Source organism: Phoxinus phoxinus, assembly GCF_949152265.1.
Source record: "Phoxinus phoxinus genome assembly, chromosome: 11".
In the NCBI taxonomy this organism is placed as follows: Eukaryota; Metazoa; Chordata; class Actinopteri; order Cypriniformes; family Leuciscidae; genus Phoxinus; species Phoxinus phoxinus.
In genome coordinates, this window is record NC_136886.1 from 2,501,444 (window position 1) to 2,522,375 (window position 20,932).

The 20,932-nt window shown below is 37.9% G+C and overlaps 1 protein-coding gene across 2 annotated transcripts in view; it reads left to right on the top strand.

Annotated features, from left to right (window-relative positions):
• The window catches only part of cdh22 (cadherin 22), a 198,134-nt gene that overhangs the window by 151,304 nt on the left and 25,898 nt on the right, over positions 1–20,932 (top strand). For both annotated transcript variants that reach the window (XM_079628761.1, XM_079628762.1), the window contains 2 exons: positions 493–614; positions 18,772–18,886. In XM_079628761.1, coding sequence (XP_079484887.1) covers positions 493–614; positions 18,772–18,886 — 237 coding nt within the window. The remainder of the gene's footprint in view (positions 1–492; positions 615–18,771; positions 18,887–20,932) is intronic.

A 20,932-nucleotide genomic window follows, 5' to 3' on the forward strand; every position in this document is an offset into this window, starting at 1 on the left:
GGCCTTCAAAAGTCTTAAATTGCACATATGTAGGTCAGAGAAATCCTTTTTTTTTTTTTCAAACCCCCCTAACTACCTCGCATCTGAATGCCCGTGTCTGTGGGCTGTGGGCTGCTGTGGCTACAGTGCCAGGGCTGAATTTTTGTCCCAGTCCATTTTTAACATAGTATCGTCGTCATATCAGTGTAGATAGATGGACCAAAATAAAACCCTTAAAAAATCAAGTAAATAAGTATTGTGATAGTTGGTGCCACAGTGACACTCTTGTCCCATAAGTATTGCTACACCATGATACTCAATATGTTGTCCCACGGTGAGTACTTTTTCCCTGTTGCTCCTAAACAAAACTTGAGGTTTCCCCCTCCCGCCAAATCCCACTTTAACCACTGCCGACACTAATGTAATTTCGTTACATGCTCCTTTTAAAAACTTTTAGAACTGCGTATGACTTCTCGTCCATCATGATGATTGTTTCATCTCTGTCTCCCTCAGATAACCAGTCCATGTCGTCTCAGTCGGCGGTGAGCATCCGAATCCTGGACGTGAACGACAACCCTCCCGAACTCGCGACTCCTTACGAGGCTTCAATCTGCGAGGACGCCAAGCCTGGCCAGGTGAGATAACATAACGTCTCTATGTTTTGCACATCGAGAAGTCTCATCAATCTAATCAGAAATCACGCCCGCCAGACCCGCGCCGCTTTGATCGCATCAGCGTTTGAACGGCAGCGGAAACCAGATCTGTTGTTCCGCACAAAAATCATCAGTATTGCATGTGCGCGGTCGATTTCCTCAGGATGATATCTCCGGTCAGAAGACACTGACTTAGTTGTTCCCAATGGCTTCTTGTGTTGATAAAGCTGTCAGCTGCGATTGGTACCTGGAAGGGAAAAATTGTCATTTCCATGAAAAGCATATGTAATCTGACATCAGACGGCTCCTCTCAGACAGCTGCGCTCTGCGTTAATATATATATCAGTCGCGGAGCGCTTGGGGAACATCAGGTGTGCGGCGTGATGAAGTGGCGAGAGTCTAATTGCATTGTGGGAATGCCGCTCTCAGCATGGCCTCCCTGATTCAGTTTGACGGCAGTTTACAACGCCTAACAAGATTTGTTTTTCCAAAGCTCAATATCTCGTCTGATCTCGCTCGGCTAATGTAGTTTGGCTCAACTCACCAATCTCTCCTTCCCATTTGGCCGTGTCCTAAAAAGTGAAGCATCTGAGAGATACTGCACGACCTCCACTGACCTCACAAGACCTCACAACCTGGACAGAAACATTGCAGTCGTGGCAGAACAATCACGGAGTGTCAGATTTAGTACGGAGCCAATCGCTTTCCTGTTTTTGTCAAAATAGTTTCATTATTGCTTTGCTCCTACTGTGGACCTTTTTCAATTGGAAAGAATGATCTGTCTGACATTTCGTCCCAAAGGCAATTTATAAACTAGTTGCGGAAAAAGTGTGCAGTGTCCAGTCAGCGGCGCAGCAGACTCACCTGCAGCGCTTTGTGGAGACTTGTTGCTTTTGTTTACACGTGGAATAAAAGAACACATGTTCAGACAAAAAAATGCAATTTCTGTCATCATTTATTTACCTTCATGCTGTTTGTTCATGTTGTCTTTTGTGGAGGGCAAAAAGTGAATTTCTGAAGAATAGAAAAGCTCTGTTCCCAAACCTGCTTTACATTTTTACATTTTAAGACAAATATATATGTATAACATATATAACGTCCACTTAACTATATGTTACTTCATATATGTGACCCTGGTCCACAAAACCAGTCACATGGGTACATTTTCTTAAATTGAGATTTATAGATCACATGAAAGCTGAATAAATAAGCTTCCCATTGATGTATGGTTTGTTAGGATAGGACAATATTTGGTCGAGACACAACTATTGAAAATCTGGAATCTGAGGATGCAAAAAAATGTAAACATTGAGAAAATCTCCTTTAAAGTTGTGCATTTATGTTCACGATTGTGCTGCATTCCCTCACAAAAATACATGTTTTATATATTTACGGTAGGAAATTTACTAAATATCTTCATGGAACATGATCTTAATATCCTAATGATTTTTGGCATAAAAGAAAAATGGATAATTTTGACCCATAATGTATAGTTGGTTTTGTGATCCAGGGTCACATATAAAGTCCAATAAACTATATGTTACTATATGTAACGTTTATCCCAAGTTTGCTGAAATTGAATTAGTTTCCTCATTGATCAAATTTACAACATTGCCACTGTTATTTTCCTGTTTATCACTGTGAAGCTGCTTTGAATGTGAAGTGCTATATAAATAAAGCTGGCATGACTGCTCTGAAGAAGCCATAGAATATATATATATACATCTTTTTTTGTCCTTCCATTGGCTATGAAAAGTAGTCTTTATCCGTGAGCTACAAGTAAACATTGTAATAGCCGAGTAATCCATGTAGCCCACTTGACATTGAGCAGGTGCTGCATGTGACAGTATATATATACAGACATATATAGCATTTTTTTTTTTTTTTTTTTTTAAGGGATTATCATTTTTTTAATCGTGACATAATGTGCTTTGTCGCCCTAATTCTCATCTCTGTGCAGTTTGTTTTTTAAGTTGTTATTTGTCTTGGAAGCTCGGTTTATTTGTTGATCCAGAGCGGTTGAACATTTTCCACCCCATCTTTTTGAGCATCCGTGAAATGTACAGAACAACAAAAGGTTGTTTGCTTTTGGAGATGTCATGGGAAATTGTGTGCAATCCTTCTTTCTGCGTGGCTCGAGGGCTGCGCTCGACAATAGAGCCGCTGAATGAGGACTGTTATGTGGGATTAAGGACTCTTAGAGATTTTTGTTGTTGTAAAGAACTAGTTACCTTTGTACTACATTTTTCGGATGTGTGAAAGAAGGCCATTTGTAGTCTTCCGTTTTCATCCTTGAAAAAAGAAAGGAATGAATGTTCCTTTCTTTTTTTAAAGTTGTTTAACTATTAAAATATATTCTTTTTTATTCTCAGGTGTGCAGAAGTGCTTCTTTTTGCTGAATTTTGAAGTAAAAAAGAAGAAGATTATTTTAAGCATTGAAACTCAATTTTAAATATTCAAATTAAATATATATTTAATGTAGAATACAAATCTTGAGCAATGGAAACGTGCTGCTTACACGCATGTTAGTCTTTGTGATGCACAGATGAAACATAGTTGTTCCAGCAAATACATAACTGAGATTAATGAAATTCTCCAGTGAATGAATGACAGATGTGAAAATTAAGACAAAAAAGCCTTTCAAAGACATAAAAGTACAACTACAGTCAATGTTTTTTAACCTCGTATCATCTACTATATGTTTTTATCATTGTATGTGTGTGTGTTGGTTCATTTGTATTGTATTTATTTATTTATTGGAATAGCATACATCAATGAATCGTGCACAAGAAGACCAGTAAATGTGTTAAAGGGATAAAAGTTGTACCATATTTTCATTCAAAACCCTTATATGGCTTTATTTATTTATGTTATGTTATTTATTGTCAGGGATGTTTTGGTGTTTTTTGTTCGCACAATGAAAGTCAATGGGGTCCAATGTTGTGTTGGACTTATTATGGGCAAAAACAGTTGAAACATCCTTTAAAATATTTTCTTTTGAGTTCCACATAAGAAAGAAATCAAACAGGTTTAAAATGACATGAGGGTGAGTAAATGATGACAACATTTTCATTTTAGGGTGAACCATCAAAATCCAGTCGATTTGAGATTTCATGTTGACTTTATATGGAAACTATAATCACACATCTAGGAAATGTTCTTGGAAAGCACCAGAAGAAGAAGCCGCATTGTCACCAGCAACGACTTTTTAAAGGTTACAAGGTTATGCAGCATAGAAAGAAGTAAAAGTTTACCCGAAAGAAGGGTGACAAAAGATTTCCTTTTTTTGTGATAACTCAAAAGCGATATGGGTGGTTCCCACACCTCAACAACCATAATCACGAGTTCTGTGATAGCGTTACGTCGTGGACTCAGTGGACAGAACAAAGACGGCGCGCTACACAATACCAGTACACACTGAGTCGAGCAGAAAAAGGTGTAACAGCTCGTGAACATTTCATCTTTCAGCAGGACAGTTTCTAACCGAAGGGCCGTGACACACGCTGTTTCTGAAGCACATTTAAGCTGAAAAATCGCAAGCGTCTCGGGCCCTCAAATATAAAGTGCAATCCGGTGATGGCTTAACATAATAGATTTGTCTCATTAAGCGCAGGATTCTTTGGAAGCCCCCTGCTGTAGCTTTTGTAATAGCTTCACGATAACCTGTAGCATGTTTACGTGATTTGTTTCCCATAACCCCGGGGTTCCCCATTGCGTTGTGTCGGCTAAATTGGCTTAGGTGAGTAAGAGACGCCCGCGGAGCAAGATGCTGCGGTTTGTGCGTTGAAACTTCGCACGCTCTCTTGCTCTGTGATTAATCACTCGGGTGATTGGGGGGGAATTAGTCCTGTGGAGGAACACACAATTAGAGTCATTTATCTCTCACCTGAGATTGGCGCTTTAAGATGCACATACCCCGTCCCCCACATAAACACTGTCGCGGATCCTTCAGCGGCGAGGCGGTTTTACATGCATCATTTTTACCCACGCCTGAGTCACGAGAGGGAACTTGTTTATGTGCTTCACTTGAGTCGCGGTTTGAATAAATCTGTCTCCAGTGATATCTGGTTTGCTGGCTGGTTGAGTCAGTGTTGCTGTGTTGAGCACTTCAGCTTCAGGTTGGCTTACTAGTTGGGAACGGTTACTTGTTGTATCTTTGCATATTAAGCGGATTTAACATTTATTAATTTTGCTGACGCTTGTATCCAAAGCCACTTACAAATGAGGAATACAGCAATCGATTCATCTTAAAGGAACACCACCATTTTAATGTATGGCGGAATAGCACTTGGGAGCACTTCGACTCGGCGCAGTAATATCATCACAGTAATATCATCACAGTAATATCATCACAGTAATATCACCAGGAGTGATGATATTGCTGCGCCGAGTCGAAGTGCTCCCAAGTGCTATTCCGCCATACATTATACATTTTACCCGCTTAGAAAAGCAACACGTTTTATTTTGTGTCACCATACTTGTTCGTGTAACTACTCGTGTAACTTTATTTAAATAGGGAAAACGTGGAGGTGTTTGGTCGCTTCTAACTTCATCTCTGTTTGGATCCTAATGAATGAACTGGGCTAAGCTAAGTGCTATCAAAGTGTCGCCGCGCGACAGAGCGATTGAGTGCACGCACTGAGACGAGAGAGGTATGTATCAACTCGTCTTAGTTAAGGGAATAACATAGTTTAATATGAAGAAACGGTGGAGTATCCCTTTAAGAACAGAGAAAAATGACACTCTTGATGTTTAAATATGTATAATAATTAGTAGACTCTACCGTACACACTCAAAGTTAGTTGAGAAATGCATTTTTTTTCTGTTATGCATAATATTGGGGATTGCAGTGTTGAATTGAAAAATTGGCTCTCTCTTTCCATTTAATAATTAGAGTGAATTTAAATTGAACTGGCCACAACACACAATAAGTTGAATTTGATTTTAAATAAATAAATAAAAGCAATTCAAAGAAATTCAACACAAATTATGCATTCTGGGAAATGTGGTGTTCATCCGCTATGTTTCACTAAGGTTAACTTATTACAAAATATTAGAGATGCACCGATATGAACATTTTGGCTGATACTGATAATTGATAATTCTCTAAATTTGAAAGCCGATAACCGATATATTGGCCAATAAATCTAAATCCAAAGTTTTACATAATTTTTAGAGTCTTGTCCCAAACACACAATTATAATGATGTTCTGACAGTCTTGCGCTGCACATGTTGCACTTTACTGTTTTTTTTTTCTTCCTTTTTTGAAGTGATTTCAATCATATTTTAAGCAGTTCAAAACCATCATTGTGAACAGTGCGCATCTGAAGCGCCTCAGCTGAAGGAAATAATACATTATTTATCAGTTTTATTATATCGGCCGATAATGCTAACATTAAAAATGAACACACAGGTGAAACTCGAAAAATTTGAATATTGTGCAAAAGTTCACTCATTTCAGTAATTCAGCTTAAAAGGTGAAACTAATATATTATATAGACTCATTACATGCAAAGTGAGATATTTCAAGCCTTTATTTGTTATAATTTTGATGATTATGGCTTACAGTTTATGGAAACCTTTTCACAATATTGTAATTTTGAATTTGGGGTTTTCATAAGCTGTAAACCATAATCATCACAAAGTGCCAACATATCTGGCATCCCTACAAAATATATAAACTAAATGATAAAATACATTAAAAAATTACAAATTTCTTTAGGTTGCATTTTAAATTTACTAACACATTATTAATATCAAACGTTGTATCTGTGAATATTGTTTAATGGATTCAAGCTGAAATAACTAAAAACACAGTTGTATTTTTATTAACTAATGTTAACAAATATGAACAAATACTGCAACAAATATTGAGCATTAGCTAATTTATTTACCAATGTTAAATAATAGAAACTTATTGTAGAGAAAAAAATATCTGTGATCTATTTATAATAGATTAACATTTCACAATTATTGTATAAAGTTTTCTTGGCCGTTTGAATTGCACAACACAAACTTCAGAAGATTGTGCCTCAAATGTGCCACCTATAGAAATTCCTTATAAAATTAAAGTCTTATGTATAATTTGCAAACCGTGTCAAATTCTCTTATATGGCCTCTATAGCGATTCAAAAACGTCACATTTTACAGTACATCATGTTGCGCTCGACTGCTGGCCCAATTATCCAGCTTTGTTGGTGTGCCACACTAGCGCTCGCTAGCGTCACCGCTTGCACTTCTGATAGAACAACAGTGAAATCAGATTAGCTTAAGCCGCTAAATGCATGGAGTTTGATCCCATTTGAAGGATGACAACACAGCGTATTTGTTTGTGTGTAAAAGGTGAATAAATCAGACAGAGGGAGAGAAAGAGGGCTAGAGACATGAAAAAGGACTTAGCCGATCGCTCATAAGCAGCTTTGGCTCCGGGGGCACGACTCCCCTTCCAGCGATGTCACACCGTTGTTAGACATGGAAGGAGAAAGTGTTTATGAGCTCACACGGATTTAAGTGTCAGGTAGATGTGTCAGGCCGCGGTATCCATGGGACGTGATTTTGATTTTTTTTATAGTTGGCTAGCGCTTTAAAAAAAAAAACTAAAAAAACGCATAGTATTGCTATCATGGTGTTGTCCAAAAATGCATGATATTACCATTGTACCATATGTAAAATATCAGTAATATTTACAATAAGGTCTAACTTGTATCATTAGTTAATGCATTAGCTAACATAAACGTAGAATGAGCAATTTATTGTTATTGCTGGTTAATGCTAGATAAATTATAGAAATACAGTTATTTATTGTTTGTCCGTTCATGTTAGTTCACAGTTTATTAACTAATGTTAGAAGATACAACTTTTGATTTGGACAAACATCAGTAAAATCATATTGCAGTTTCTTTGTAATTATTGTATGAACTTTGTTAGAAATCTCTGAGTGAATTCTAAGTAAATCCATCAACATTTTTTTCCAGTGTAGTACCATGGTGCTATCCTGTATTTTTAAGACATGTAGCATGATAATATTGTATATTTTTAGGACATGTAGCATGATAATGTTGTATATTTTTAGGACATGTACCATGGTACTATCGTGCATTTTTAGGTGCAAATACTATTGTACCCTGGTACAAAAATTAGGGAACAGATTAGAGCTGATAATAATTACATTTGTTAGCATGAACTAACAATGGAAAATACTTCTAAAGCATTGAGTAATCACATTTTATGTGACCCTGGATCACAAACCCAGTCTGGAGCCGCACGGGTATATCTGTGGCAATAGCCAACAATACATTGTATGGGTCTGTTGTAAAGTTTTTCTTTCTTCGAAGCAAGGACCAGTGAGACAGTTGGGATCGCGTTCAGAAGTTGTTATTTATTGATCGCGGCTGCGGGTTCCAAAATCAGTCTAACTCTAATACAGTATTGCATTGTAGTTATATACATTCCCAGGGGGAGGGATTACATAGAGGTGGAGATTCTAAACAAAGCATGTAAATGTAGCCTACCTGAGTCAAATCTCTTACAGAGATTTCCTGATCTCATCAGCATAACAGTGATTCAGAGCTAATGCTAATCCAATCAGCCGGACTAATCAACGACTGGGCCAGGGGCTCCAAGAGCCATTTGGGCTCCAAAGGCCCTTAGGAAAACAAAAGGTGAGAGTCTCAGTGATTCTGTTCATTTAACTTACAATGGAGAAAACCGGTCTGGCAGGAATCTCTTGCTGGCATTGCAGGAATCTCAATATTCATCTGAAATCAGTCTACTAAACTTTATCAGTTTATATACTATTGCAGTGGAAAAACTAAATTAAACATTTAATACATTTGTTATCCTTCAGGTCAAAATTATCTGTTTTTCTTTTATGCCCAAAAAAAAATCATGAGGATATTAAGTAAAGATCATGTTCCATGAAGATATTTAGTAAATGTCCTACTGTAAATATATAAAACATGTATTTTTGTGAGTGAATGCAGCACAATCGTGACCATAAATGCACAACTTTAAAGTCCATATTTACTTTGTTAGCGGATATTACTAGTCTTGTGGTGAACAATTCATCCGTGCAAGTTAATACATGGAAAAAAATTGTTTGCCGAAGTTATCTTTAATCAAAGTTTGAAAAGTTACTTCCGGGTCTGGAATGGTTATTTTTTCTGATAACGTAGGCTTGACGGCTTGGGTTGGTTAATCGCTTCATCACTCCCTCAGACCGTTACTCTGCTGTGGGCGAGAGATGGAGAGGAGGAGCGCTGAAGTAAAACCCTCTGTTCAATATTCCCTTTCACTCGGAAATGCGTCACAACACTTGAGAAAAGTCGTTTGCAACTTCCGGTTCACGCGGACTTTAAAGGAGATTTTCTCAATGTTTCGATTTTTTTGCTCCCTCAGATTCCAGATTTTCAATAGTTATATCTTGACCAAATATTGTCATAACAAACCATACATCAATGGAAAGCTTATTTATTCAGCTTTCAGATGATGTATAAATCTCAATGTAAAAAAAAAAAAAGACCCATGTGACTGGTTTTGTGGTCCAGGGTCACATATACAGTATCATTCAATCTATTAATATTATGTAATGGACCTCAGCTAACATGAACTAGCTGTGTTTTCACTAACCAATCTTAACCAAGATTAATAAATGCTACAACAAATGCATTGCTCATTGTTATTTAATAATGTTAGTTAATGCATTAACTTATTGTAAACTGTTACTATCGCCTTTCCCCCGTACTCGTAACTCGTATTTCTGCCTCAAAAAGTGACGTTTACACCGACAGTTACCTAAGATGGCTTTACTAAAGACACAAATGAACAAAGAGACATTTGAAGCTTCCTTCAGAGGTCTCTGATTCACGCTGCGTCCCATTCATGATCTCTGTGTTATCTGACTTCATCTACATGCTGACCCTTGTTCAGATTGACATGTGAAGCAGTCTGAGCGTGTGGCATTCGACTCGTAACCCTGTGGTATTTGGGCCTGATGGGATGAGAAGAGACAGATATCATATAGTGTGGCGTGTGCAGGGAAAGGCCGGGTGGAAAGGCAAATACTAAGAACGGCCCGGGGACGAGAGGCCTGTCGACTCCACACAAGACATCAAGCGACACAGAGCGGCTCACTGTGACGGATCACAAGGGTCTGGTCCTCCCGCGGGACAGTCCCAGACAGATGACTAATGTCTGAGGGGGAACGTACACTGTGGCTCACATTAGAGGTCTTCAGGTGAACCCGTTGACCCGTTGACCCGGGACCCGACCCGGGACCCGTACGGGTTCGGGTCTATATTTTAAATGATCAGCCGGGTCCGGGTCGGGTCGAATCTATTACTTCGGGTCCCGGGTCTGTTTAACATTGTGTGTAATACCCGTGCGAGTCATCACATCTCAAAAATGCGTCTTGTCACACTCATATTTAATATATTTTAAATCAGTAACATAATCTGAGGTGAACTGTCACATGAATGTTTACTTTGACACTCAAAATAAATTGCGTTAAAAAGCATATTTTAGGTTGATCCATCCAGCTAGCGCGCATTTGCAGTCAAGCGCGTGTCATGTTTCTATGGCAACCAGTTACCAGAGGCAGAGCTTCAGTGAGGGACAGCCAAACCGCGCTTTAGATTTTACAATGTCAATTAATCGTTTTGTTCAATCTTAAAGTTTTAGTGGTCAGATTCAGACTCGATGATGCAGAGCAGAGAGCACGGAGATGATAAATAATGTCAGCGCAGCGGCCATGGCACTGAACGAGCAATCGTTATTATAGTTCAAAAAGGCAAACAGCCAAAAGTTATTGTGCGAGTTAGCAGCTAACTCGTTTAATTTGTCATCCGTCACCGTGAGTCCGTGACATCATGTGGACTTTTGAAGCTGAAATAACAAGGATTAAGCTTGGACTTGGTGGAATAACGAGAGGAATAACATGGATAACTTTCTTGTCGGAGCCAAAGGATTGTAATGCATCACAGCCAGTCAGGTAACGTAACGTTACAAGGAAAGGATGGAGAGACTACTAACTTTACGCTGCTACGGCTCCTTAAATTAGGTAAGACAAAAAGTTGTAATTTTTCGCAACAGGTTTATTGACTTGTAATAGCAGTTTAAGGTGGAAAATGTGACAATCGGGTCCAGTCGGGTCTGTGTCTTCCCGGCAGTTTCGGGTCCAGTTTACCAAAAAATTATCGGGTCTGCACGGGTCCGGGTCCAGCTTTTGAAATAATAGTCGGGTCCGGGTCGGTTCGGTGTAGCAAATTACGGGTCCCTTCCGGTTCGGGTAAGAATTTTTGGACCCGTGAAGACCTCTAGCTCACATGCACACGCATGCACGTGTAGATGGATTGGATCGCGCTCATGTGATGACACACACACACACACACACACACACACACACACACACACACACACACTCACTGTACCAGTGTTCAATCCACTCCTGCAGACGGGTTATTTCAGCCAAGAAGGAAAATGAACCCACTCTTCCTTCAAAATACCGTGGCCAAAAGTGATGTCCGGAGGGGGTATTTGTTTTTAATGAAACTGCAAGTTCGATTAGCCATCAAAATATGAGGAAAGATTATTGTTTACGTTTTTTTTTAAATATATTTTAAATATGAGGGGAGAACTATGGATGGAGCATCTACAGGGACGTTTGCAAAAGGTGTCTCGTGAGCACGTGGAATTCTTTTTTTTTTTTTTCTTGCAAATGTCCCTTTAGGTGCTCCGTAGTGAACAAAACACCAAACTTGGTTAAGGTATTTATCTGACAAAAATGTTAAGCAATTATTAATATTTAATTGGTTCTCTCTTGCTTTTGCATGCGTTCATAATTTCTTTGTATAACTGAAATAAAATAATATAAATAAACGTTTAATTTCAGCTATTTGCCAAGGAAACATTTAGCATGCTTTAATTTAGTTTAACTTAATGTAATAAAATAGCTAAAATGAAATACATTAAAATATTATTAATTAAATATAATTAAATTAAAATGATAAACGGAAAAAAGAAAAAGAAAAAATATTAATAAAAAAGCTATAATATAATAGTGTTACAAAATATGCTCTGAACTACACTATAAAGAGTTGTAAAGTTGTAAATAAAACAAAGATTACTGGAGTGCATTTTACGATTTTCTACTTTAAAATTTCACTTCAACGTGTAACTTGAAGTTTCATTGTGATAGTTTGATAAATTGATCAGTTTCCGAGTGAAAATTATGTGTACACTGTGTATGGAGAACTATGAGGGCCACTTTTAAAAAGTAAGGGATACATTTTCAATGTATTATTTCAAAAGTAAAAAATATAAATAAATAAACCGTGTTTTAAATGGACAAATAAATATATATATTTGCAGCGCTGTTCCTGTGAGGAGGCTGAGATGTGAAGTGTGAAATGCAGAGGAACTGAAAGGTCAGCTGTGATAATGAGGGTTATTTATGTGGAAGAGGGCACATTACACTTCTGCTTCTCCCTTCTGCTTTCTGGACACATTTTGGATGGTAGTTAATGGTGCTTTTTCATTTGAATATCCATTCTGATTTAATAATGAGAGGAGCCGGTATGCAGCGAACCTGTTCTGACATTCATGTAGTGGTTAACGTCAAAGAAAAATACATCTTTAATTGTTATCTGTTATGTAACAATACAATATGAAATCATTTTAAGTGCATTGTTGTTGTATTGCATTTTTAAAATGCATGCATTAATTAAATTGCCAAACATTTAATTGATTTCCTCATTTTGTTTTCTGTACAGGGACTCAAATCTTTATTGAACCAGTTTCATAAAATGAACTGATTCTCTTAAATTATTAATCACTGATTTTCCATGCAATCATTTGTGATTACTGGACATGTATTTTTTATTTATTTACTGGAAACCATTTTTACACCGATTGCACTCAATTTCTAGACAATTAAACTATTTTAAAGTGGAGCATAATTAGAGAATTCTTTATTGTCTTTATTTCTTTGACTTTTCCTGGCCTAGAAATGGGCACAAATTGATATTTCCAGGTTTTCCACGCACCGTGTATATTTCATTATCGCCTCCGCTAACTGCTTACAATTAGCTGGTCTGCTCAACGCTGGTGGATGATCGCTTGGCACATTTAAACTTGTGGAATTAAAACTCTTTATCCTTGAACTTCCCCGTTCCCTCTCGGAGGTCAACCTCCTCCTCCTCTGTGTGAAGGAGGAAGACTTGCGCAGAAGACCTTTGGTCCTGGAAGCCTCCGGAGAACGGGAAGACGTTTGGGAGACTCTTGGCTTCTCAGTCTCGCAGCTTAAGAGGTCATGAGGGGGCTGTTGGATGGAAATCTAATTAGATGATTTTGCTTGAGGGAGCTGTGTTTGCCACTCAATAAACTCCCACACAGTGCTTCTCTTTTACAATCTTTCCCTCCTTCACATTATTTTTCTCCGTCTATCTTTCTCAGAAGTCTGTTTCTCTCTCTGTTTTTCCCTCTTTTCCCTCCAGAAACCCCCTCAGGCATTCATTTTGCCCTCAAAATTGGAAATATAATAGGACCTTTTGTTGTTTCTGTCCTTGGCATCGCAATTAATGTTTGTTAAGAAAACAGCGTTCCATGCATTAATTTATTCTTCTTCAAATAGTTTCTTTTCTCATTGACCCTTGTTTATTTTTTTTTATTTTTTTTTACCAACCCAACAACAGCTCATTAAACAAACGAGGGTCACAAAATAGGAGGGATGGGATCGTTCCAATTAACAACTCTGCTTCCTTAAAGTCAAAATGAAGAATTGACCCTGTTTAATTCTTAATGCATGTTCCTGGTTTTATTGTGAATGATTCATCAGTGCACGTTACTCAAAAGAAAAACATTTTTGTCTTCATCTTTCAACATGTAAAACTTGCTCTGCTCGGAAATTACTTTCCTTTTCCGCTTCCCTCTTATTTTTCCTCCGCCATACCGTCCTACATTTTAAAATCAATTAATGATTCTTTTTTAAATGATTAGGAAGCAATACGACTCCAGTGACTATTTCAGCAAGTTATTTTTTACGCTCTCTTAAGTATGAAATCGATTTCTGAAAAATTGTACAATTGGTCACTTTGCGTTTTGATGGATCAGATTGCTGTCCGATACATGCACATTCATGCTTAGTGTATACTATTATATACTATTATAGTATTATTATGATTAATAATGCATGCAAAATTCATCCTACACACAATACTGTTTTAAAGACAAAAATCTTAACAATGTTTTGAGGTGTAGTATAAGTGGAATAATTGACTTCAGAGGTTTACCACACTCTTCTATACATACGTATAGTTCAGTCCTGAAACTCTAGAGGGTGCAGGCAGATCTTCTTTACATGCAATCTGCAAGCAATCACACCATTACTGCATGGCACAAGCTGATTGGCCTCTCCTGATCCGGCAGCCAATGAGATTGCTTGTGTAACATCTAGTCTAGTCCTGCAGTCTGCCATAACCCTCCACCTCCCCCAGCTCCACCTGTCTAGCAGCCGCTGCAGTATTTGGTCCGCCAAGATCAAATACATTAATATTGCCATATTCAATAAAACATAAAATATATATGCAAGTTAAAATATAAAAGCCTCAAGTAATATTGAATGCATCTAGGAAGACATTTAAACTAGATCTTTTCATGATCAGATATTTATCCGCTTAGTAAACAATGCATGAATTTTGCCTAAGTGCAAATATTTTAAATCTTAAATATTCTGTTTTGTCTGATTCCTAGAAAAGGCAGTTCATAAGAGTGGTGCATCAATTAAGTAATAAGGCCCAAAAAGCGTTAACAGATCCAAACACCATGCATGAAAGTAATTTGGATCCGGCTTTTTTAATAAAAAAATACCGCTTCCCAATTCCCAACCTTGCAAAGTCACGGGCAGCATTTCATCCACAAGCACTAGTGCAAACCGATGCAGGAGATGAGGGATGTTTGGAAGGAGGCGCTCAGCGGGACTTCTGCAAAACTTCTCTTTCAAGCTGGGAAGAGGCCAATAAACAAACATCTTTAAAATATAACATGCCCCGTTTCCCCCGCTTCACAGTCATGTGGCTGGAGTTTGTGTAAGGCTCTTTATGGAGTTTTCTGTACGCCAGACAATGCCAGCAGTCACTGGAGTTCGAGCATGTTGATTAAAGTGTCTTAAATGTGACCTGCGTCGCTGTATGCATTATCAGCCGCAGACAGAAGTGGAGCGCTGCGAATAATGAAGTGCATGGGAAGAATAGGCCAGAGTTTAGTTTGTGGATGGAATCAACCATAAACATTATCAGCTGCAAGTACTCCCAGAGTTATGAAATATGCTTTGGAGTTTCAACACCTGGAGTTTTACTCTAGTATCCAGAACATTTGTAATTTCAGGGTTCATTGCCTGGTGGTTTAATTTTGTTCCAAATGAATGTCTATGCCGGTCACAGCTGGTTAATTTTGATGTTGGATCACTATACTTCAATTGTACATTTGTCCCTCCATGAAAATGAGTTATTTTATAACTGCCAACACTTTACAATGAGGGTGGAAAAGTTTCATCAATGAAAAGCATTAGCTAAGTATTTTTTTAAAAAAATCTTGTTACTTTGTCAGTGCATCAACTAATGTTCACATATAACTTTTACTGTTAAACAAATTAGTTAATATACAGTATGTGGACATTGTTTTTAATCAAGATTGATGTGTGGTGTAAAAGTGTTTTAATTCACTATAAAACATATTTACCACACTTTTTTTTGTCAAATCAACTTAGATTCACTAATGTTGACCAGCTAATGTAATATTTTGAGTTTACATTGATTAACCTAATCTCTTTATTTGTATTACTGTAACTCAAATCTGTAGTTCAAAATGTGAAGGCAACAAGATTTCTTATTTTGAAGTGAAAAGTGAAAAGGAAACATTGTAAAAAAAAATTATATATATATAAATAAATAATGACAACGAAAGAAAGAAAGAAAGAAAGAAAGAAAGAAAGAAAGAAAGAAAGAAAGAAAGAGAGCACTTCCACTGTTTTGACAGAAAGAAAGAAATTAAGCCATCATTTTTTACGATTAAATGTATAGCCGAAGTTTGTGTTTAACACCAAACAACAAGAACTAGGCTTTCACACTAGGCTTTTTTAACTTAACTCTCTGTTAACTGACTCTCGTAATGATTGGCAAGCCGGCCTGCAGCTCACAGCCTGTGATAACAGCACTGCCGTGAACGAATGTTAACACCAAGGTCTGTTTCTGTGCCAGAATATGTTTCCATGTGAGCGTGACTGACAGTCAGTGGGCTTGAAACCAGCATGAGTAAATGTGCAGTCCAGCTCTTATACATTAGACGGATATCAGCACCTCAGGGCAGAAACATACTGTAAATAACATACTTAAACGTGTGTGTGTGTGTGTGTGTGTGTGTGTGTGTGTGTGTGTGTGTGTGTGTGTGTGTGTGTGTGTGTGTGTGTGTGTGTGTGTGTGTGTGTGTGTGTGTGTGTGTGTGTGTGTTTCTTACTGCAATGGTAAAAAAAAGCACATCAGTTTCATTCAAATGTGTGCCGTTAGATGTTGCTAGAGATTTACTCAACCTTGAATCTGTTGTTTCCCATGATTGCAAAAATAATAATAATATTAAAATAAATATTTTTTTGCATACAAAGAGTGTTTATGGTGATCAAAAACAGTAAAAATACAGTAAATAAAAAAATAAAAACATGGTGTATAATAACATACTGAAATTTAAGTTGATGTTCACTTATAATATTCCCTTCTGCCAAATCTCTTAATTGAGTTCATGTTAAGATTTTTAAAATGACATTTGAAAGCATCAATTTAATATTATTTATATTTATTTATTTGTATCTGCCAAATGTATACAAGTAAATAGTATGTATTGATGCCAAAAGTCATGGTTTCTGTACATTGATGAATAAGAAGTGACCTGCAGGACAGCACTTTAAATCACACCATGCACTTTCTTTCCAGCTGGACTGTCACAGTATGCACAACTACACCTTATTATCCGAGTTATGTGTAGTGGGGTTTGAGTCTTCTGTCCTGTGTATGTGTGGGGGTGTGGGGGTGTGGTAGGGTGAGGGAAATTCTGTTGTATATTTCGTTTTGTATTCTGTCTTGTCAAATTGTCTTATTGTATAAGTGTATCAGACGTACTGTATGGTGTAGAACAATTTTCCGAAAGGATAAATACATCTCTATCTATCTACCACTTCAAAATGCAGAATTAAGCATGACATTTGTTCCTCACGCAAATATATAGTAAGACATGGAATATAGTGCACAAGTGCATAAATATATACCACTTTTTATCCATTTTGGAGGTTGAGAGCGATTGTATGAAAAAGTGTTACACAAAAAATAACAGCATACAGGTTTGAAATGACGATGCGAGTGAGTGAGCGAACAATGACATAATGTTCATTTTTAGTTTAACTATTTATTTAAAAGCTTCAGCAACATTTTTACATTTGGCAGACACTTTTATCCAAAGCGACTTACATTGCATCTCAAGGTACACATTTACATTCTTGTCAGTTCTTGCTTTCCCTGGGAATCGAACCCATGACCTAAGCGTTGCAAGTGCCAGTGCTCTACAGTTTGAGCCAATGGTAGATCCGTGGTCCTGTTATAGTCAAAGCAGAACCCGGCAAAGCGAGCGCGTCCTGGAGGACTGAGGCTTAAAGACAAGCACTTTACCACTCTTGGAAACTCCAGCTTTAATCATTTTGAAGGGAAGACATCAGTGTTAGTGTGGGGTCTCCTTTGAGTATATACTGTGCGTCTCAAGCATTTGTCCTTGCTTTCACTTTCCTTTTCATTTTCCAATCCGAGGAAGCTTGAGTGTTCCTCTCTGACTTCATTTGTACTTTAGGGAGCAGGAAAGACTTTGCAAAAAGAATTTTAATTTACTTTTTTTTTTCTCCTCTCTCCTCTAATTACACTTTTGGATTTTCTATCACCTCCCTAAAAATTGACTTAAATGGCGTGCGAGCCTTTTGATGACCGTGTAATGAGAAATGAGCAACGAGAGAACATGGGAATTTTAGCGGGATTGTCTGAAGTGCCGCCCACTCCCTCTCTTTTTCCCGAGCCTCTGTTCCTCCCGCCCTCCTAAACGCTTCCATCTGTTGTCTCACAAACCGGCTAATGTAGTAACTGGGCCCGATGCCTCTCACAAGTACACCCACTCTCACTCCGACAGCAACTTCTTCGCCTTGCACTTCTGATTTATCACAGAAACTGTCATTCGAAAGCTAGTAGGCCGAGAGCATGACTAAAGAGGGCATTTTGTTGTTACGTTTTCAGAAGAAAAGATCTCCGCACTGTTGTTTCTAATGTGCTTCGTGATTGCAAAATTCTCAGGGTTCACTGTATGTTCACTTTTGCATCATTTGTAATATTTAATCATTACAGATCACTGTACAAAGCTGTTGTCAAAATGATGCAGCAGGTCGACTATAGTTGAGTTCTGCTATTATTCTGTGCTGGTTTAAAATGCTGCATCCACATATCTATTAATATCCTAAAAGTGAAAGTTTTGCATTGACAAAGCACATTATAAATGAACCATTCTGGAGCTGTGGACATGTGAGATGGTCTGAGTGTAATTAAAAAGTTACATACAAGCCAGAATTATTGCAAACTTCCCTTCAACTTCTCAAGCGTTGGCCAGAGGCTGACAGGAACGGTAAGACACGACTTGTGTTTGCACTGTTTGTGACAACGCCAGCTGCATGAACTTGGCAATATAGATAGTATGCACATTTTGGTTTGTCACCGGTGTCATCTCAGCCGTGTGGACGTTCTCTAGACTTGCCAGAAACAGCAAAGACCGCTGAAGCTGCACAGTGTAAAGTGAGTCATTTACATAAGGTAAATATTGACTTGTCGACTACTTTTCTGGATGAGTAGTTGACTAGTAAATATGAGGAGTCATGCAATCTCGTCTAGGTTCCTTCAGTGTGCATCTGTGGGATTTGCAGGTGAGAAGTCTGCATCTGATCAGTTATTAACGCGACAGCACTCCTTATTCAACAACTCTTATGATTTGAGGAGTCATGCATGTACACTGCAGGACGACACACACACACTGAGGTTTATTAAAATCTCTTTTTGTCTCTTTCTCCAGCTCATTCACACCATCAGCGTAGTGGACAGGGATGAACCGCAGTCTGGACATCGCTTCTATTTCACGCTGGCACCCGAAGCCAACAACCGACACTTTACACTGTGGGACATCAAGGGTGAGAGACTGGATCTTTACCGCTTTATTAGACATTGTGGATGCACTGGAACATGCACCAATATTGCATTTACATTACCAGGCAAAAGTTTGGAATGATTACTCCAGTCTTCAGCGTCACATGATCCTTCAGAAATCATTCTAGTCTGTTGATTTGATGATTATTAATAATAGTCATTATTATCAGCGTTTAAAACTGTTGTCAGAATTCTTGGATGTCTTTGATGTCTTTGGAATATAATCTTTTGTAACATTTTATATATTCCCCCCAAACGTTTGAATGATCGTGCATCACGGTTAACACAAAAATATGAAGCAGCAGCACAACTGTTTTCAACATTGATAATAATCAGAAATGTTTCTCGAGCGGCAAATCAGGATATCAGAATGATTTCTGAAGGATCATGTGACACTGAACACTGGAGTAATGATGCTGACAGTAGAAAACAGAAAACAGTTCTTTCAAATTGTAACAATATTTCACAATATTACTGTTTTTTATTTTATTTTTAAAGCAGCCTTGGTCCATGAGCATGAGAGATGTCTTTCAAAAACATAAAAAAATCTTAATTAAACCAAACTTTGATCACTAGTGTATCCATGGGCGCCGGAAGCAAAAAAAAAGTGTGTGGGTCCTCGCCCAGAAAAATGTTACTGAAGTAAATGCATTTAATCTATTCTGGTGCCTTTTACTTAAACAAACTCCGCTTCACGTCGGGCTGTTCTCTTTGCCTCCACGTCGTGCATTAAATGCACAGCTGTTTGTGTACATGTAGCAATTTCATGTGGAAATGGAGTTTACTTTATTAGGGCATCCTCAAGTGGAATGGATTTTACTGACGGCGCTGATGGTAAAAGTCTGATGGTAAAAGTGAGTGGGTCCAGTATCATTGGTTTTAAAAAGTGGGTGGATCATGTCCCACATATACAATGGTTCCGACGCCCATGAGTGTATCTATTAGCAATTGCATTTAGTCTTAAAGGTAGAGATGTTCCGATTCCGATACTAGTATCGGAAATGCCGCTGATACCAATAAAAATTCTGGCATCGGTATCGGCGAGTACTTGTACCCATGTACCGATCCGATACCATTTTCATAAACAATACCTAGTTATTGCACGGTAGCTTTGCTTAACGCTGCAAATCGGAGATTAAGTCTTCTTCGCTGCTCTAAACAGTGGTTGCCCGCGGCAACACAGGAAGTTGTGCTGTGTTGCCACAAGCAACCACAGTTTAGAGCAGTGAAGAAGAAATTAAAATGCACGCGCTAGCAGTATGTCCGCTGTTTGGCAATATAACCGACAACATTATCGAGTTTATTGTTCTGGATGACCAGCCACTGTCCGTCGTCAAAAACATGGATTTTGCCGCTTAATTGAACATTTGGAGCCCCGGTACAGTTTGCCTGGTCGCAAATACATCTCTGAAACAGCGCTGGCTAAGCTATTCGAGACAGTGCGTGAACACATTTCATGTAACGTTAAATTAAAAGATGTGCAAACAATCAGTTTTACTATCGACATCTGGAGCTGCGACGCGACCCCGCTATCTTTAAGTTACTGAGTTTGACAAGCACACTGGGTACAGTGACGCTGTCATCTAAGTTTTAAAGAGATTATTTTCTTAAATTATTCATATATAATTTTTTTGATTCCTAGATTTATTTGTTGTACTGTTTTTTTATACAGTTATATTGTAAAACTAAAATACCTTTTTCAGTTTACAGTATTAGATTTGTGGCTGCATTTGAAGTTATTTTTCACTTAAAAAAATAATAATATACTACTGTGAAATGTATGTCAGATAATAAAAAATATTCTAGTTCACTGTGTGTATTTGTTCATGTTTTATTATGGGATAAGTCTGAAGCACACCATAAAATAATTATATCAATTCATACATGGCTAGTATGAATTGCAGCTGTATAGATACACACCCAGGTATCGGATCACTACTCGGTATCGGCCGATACCCTGAGTCCAGGTATCGGAATCGGTATCGGGAAGGGAAAAAGGGTATCGGAACATCTCTACTTAAAGGTGCCAC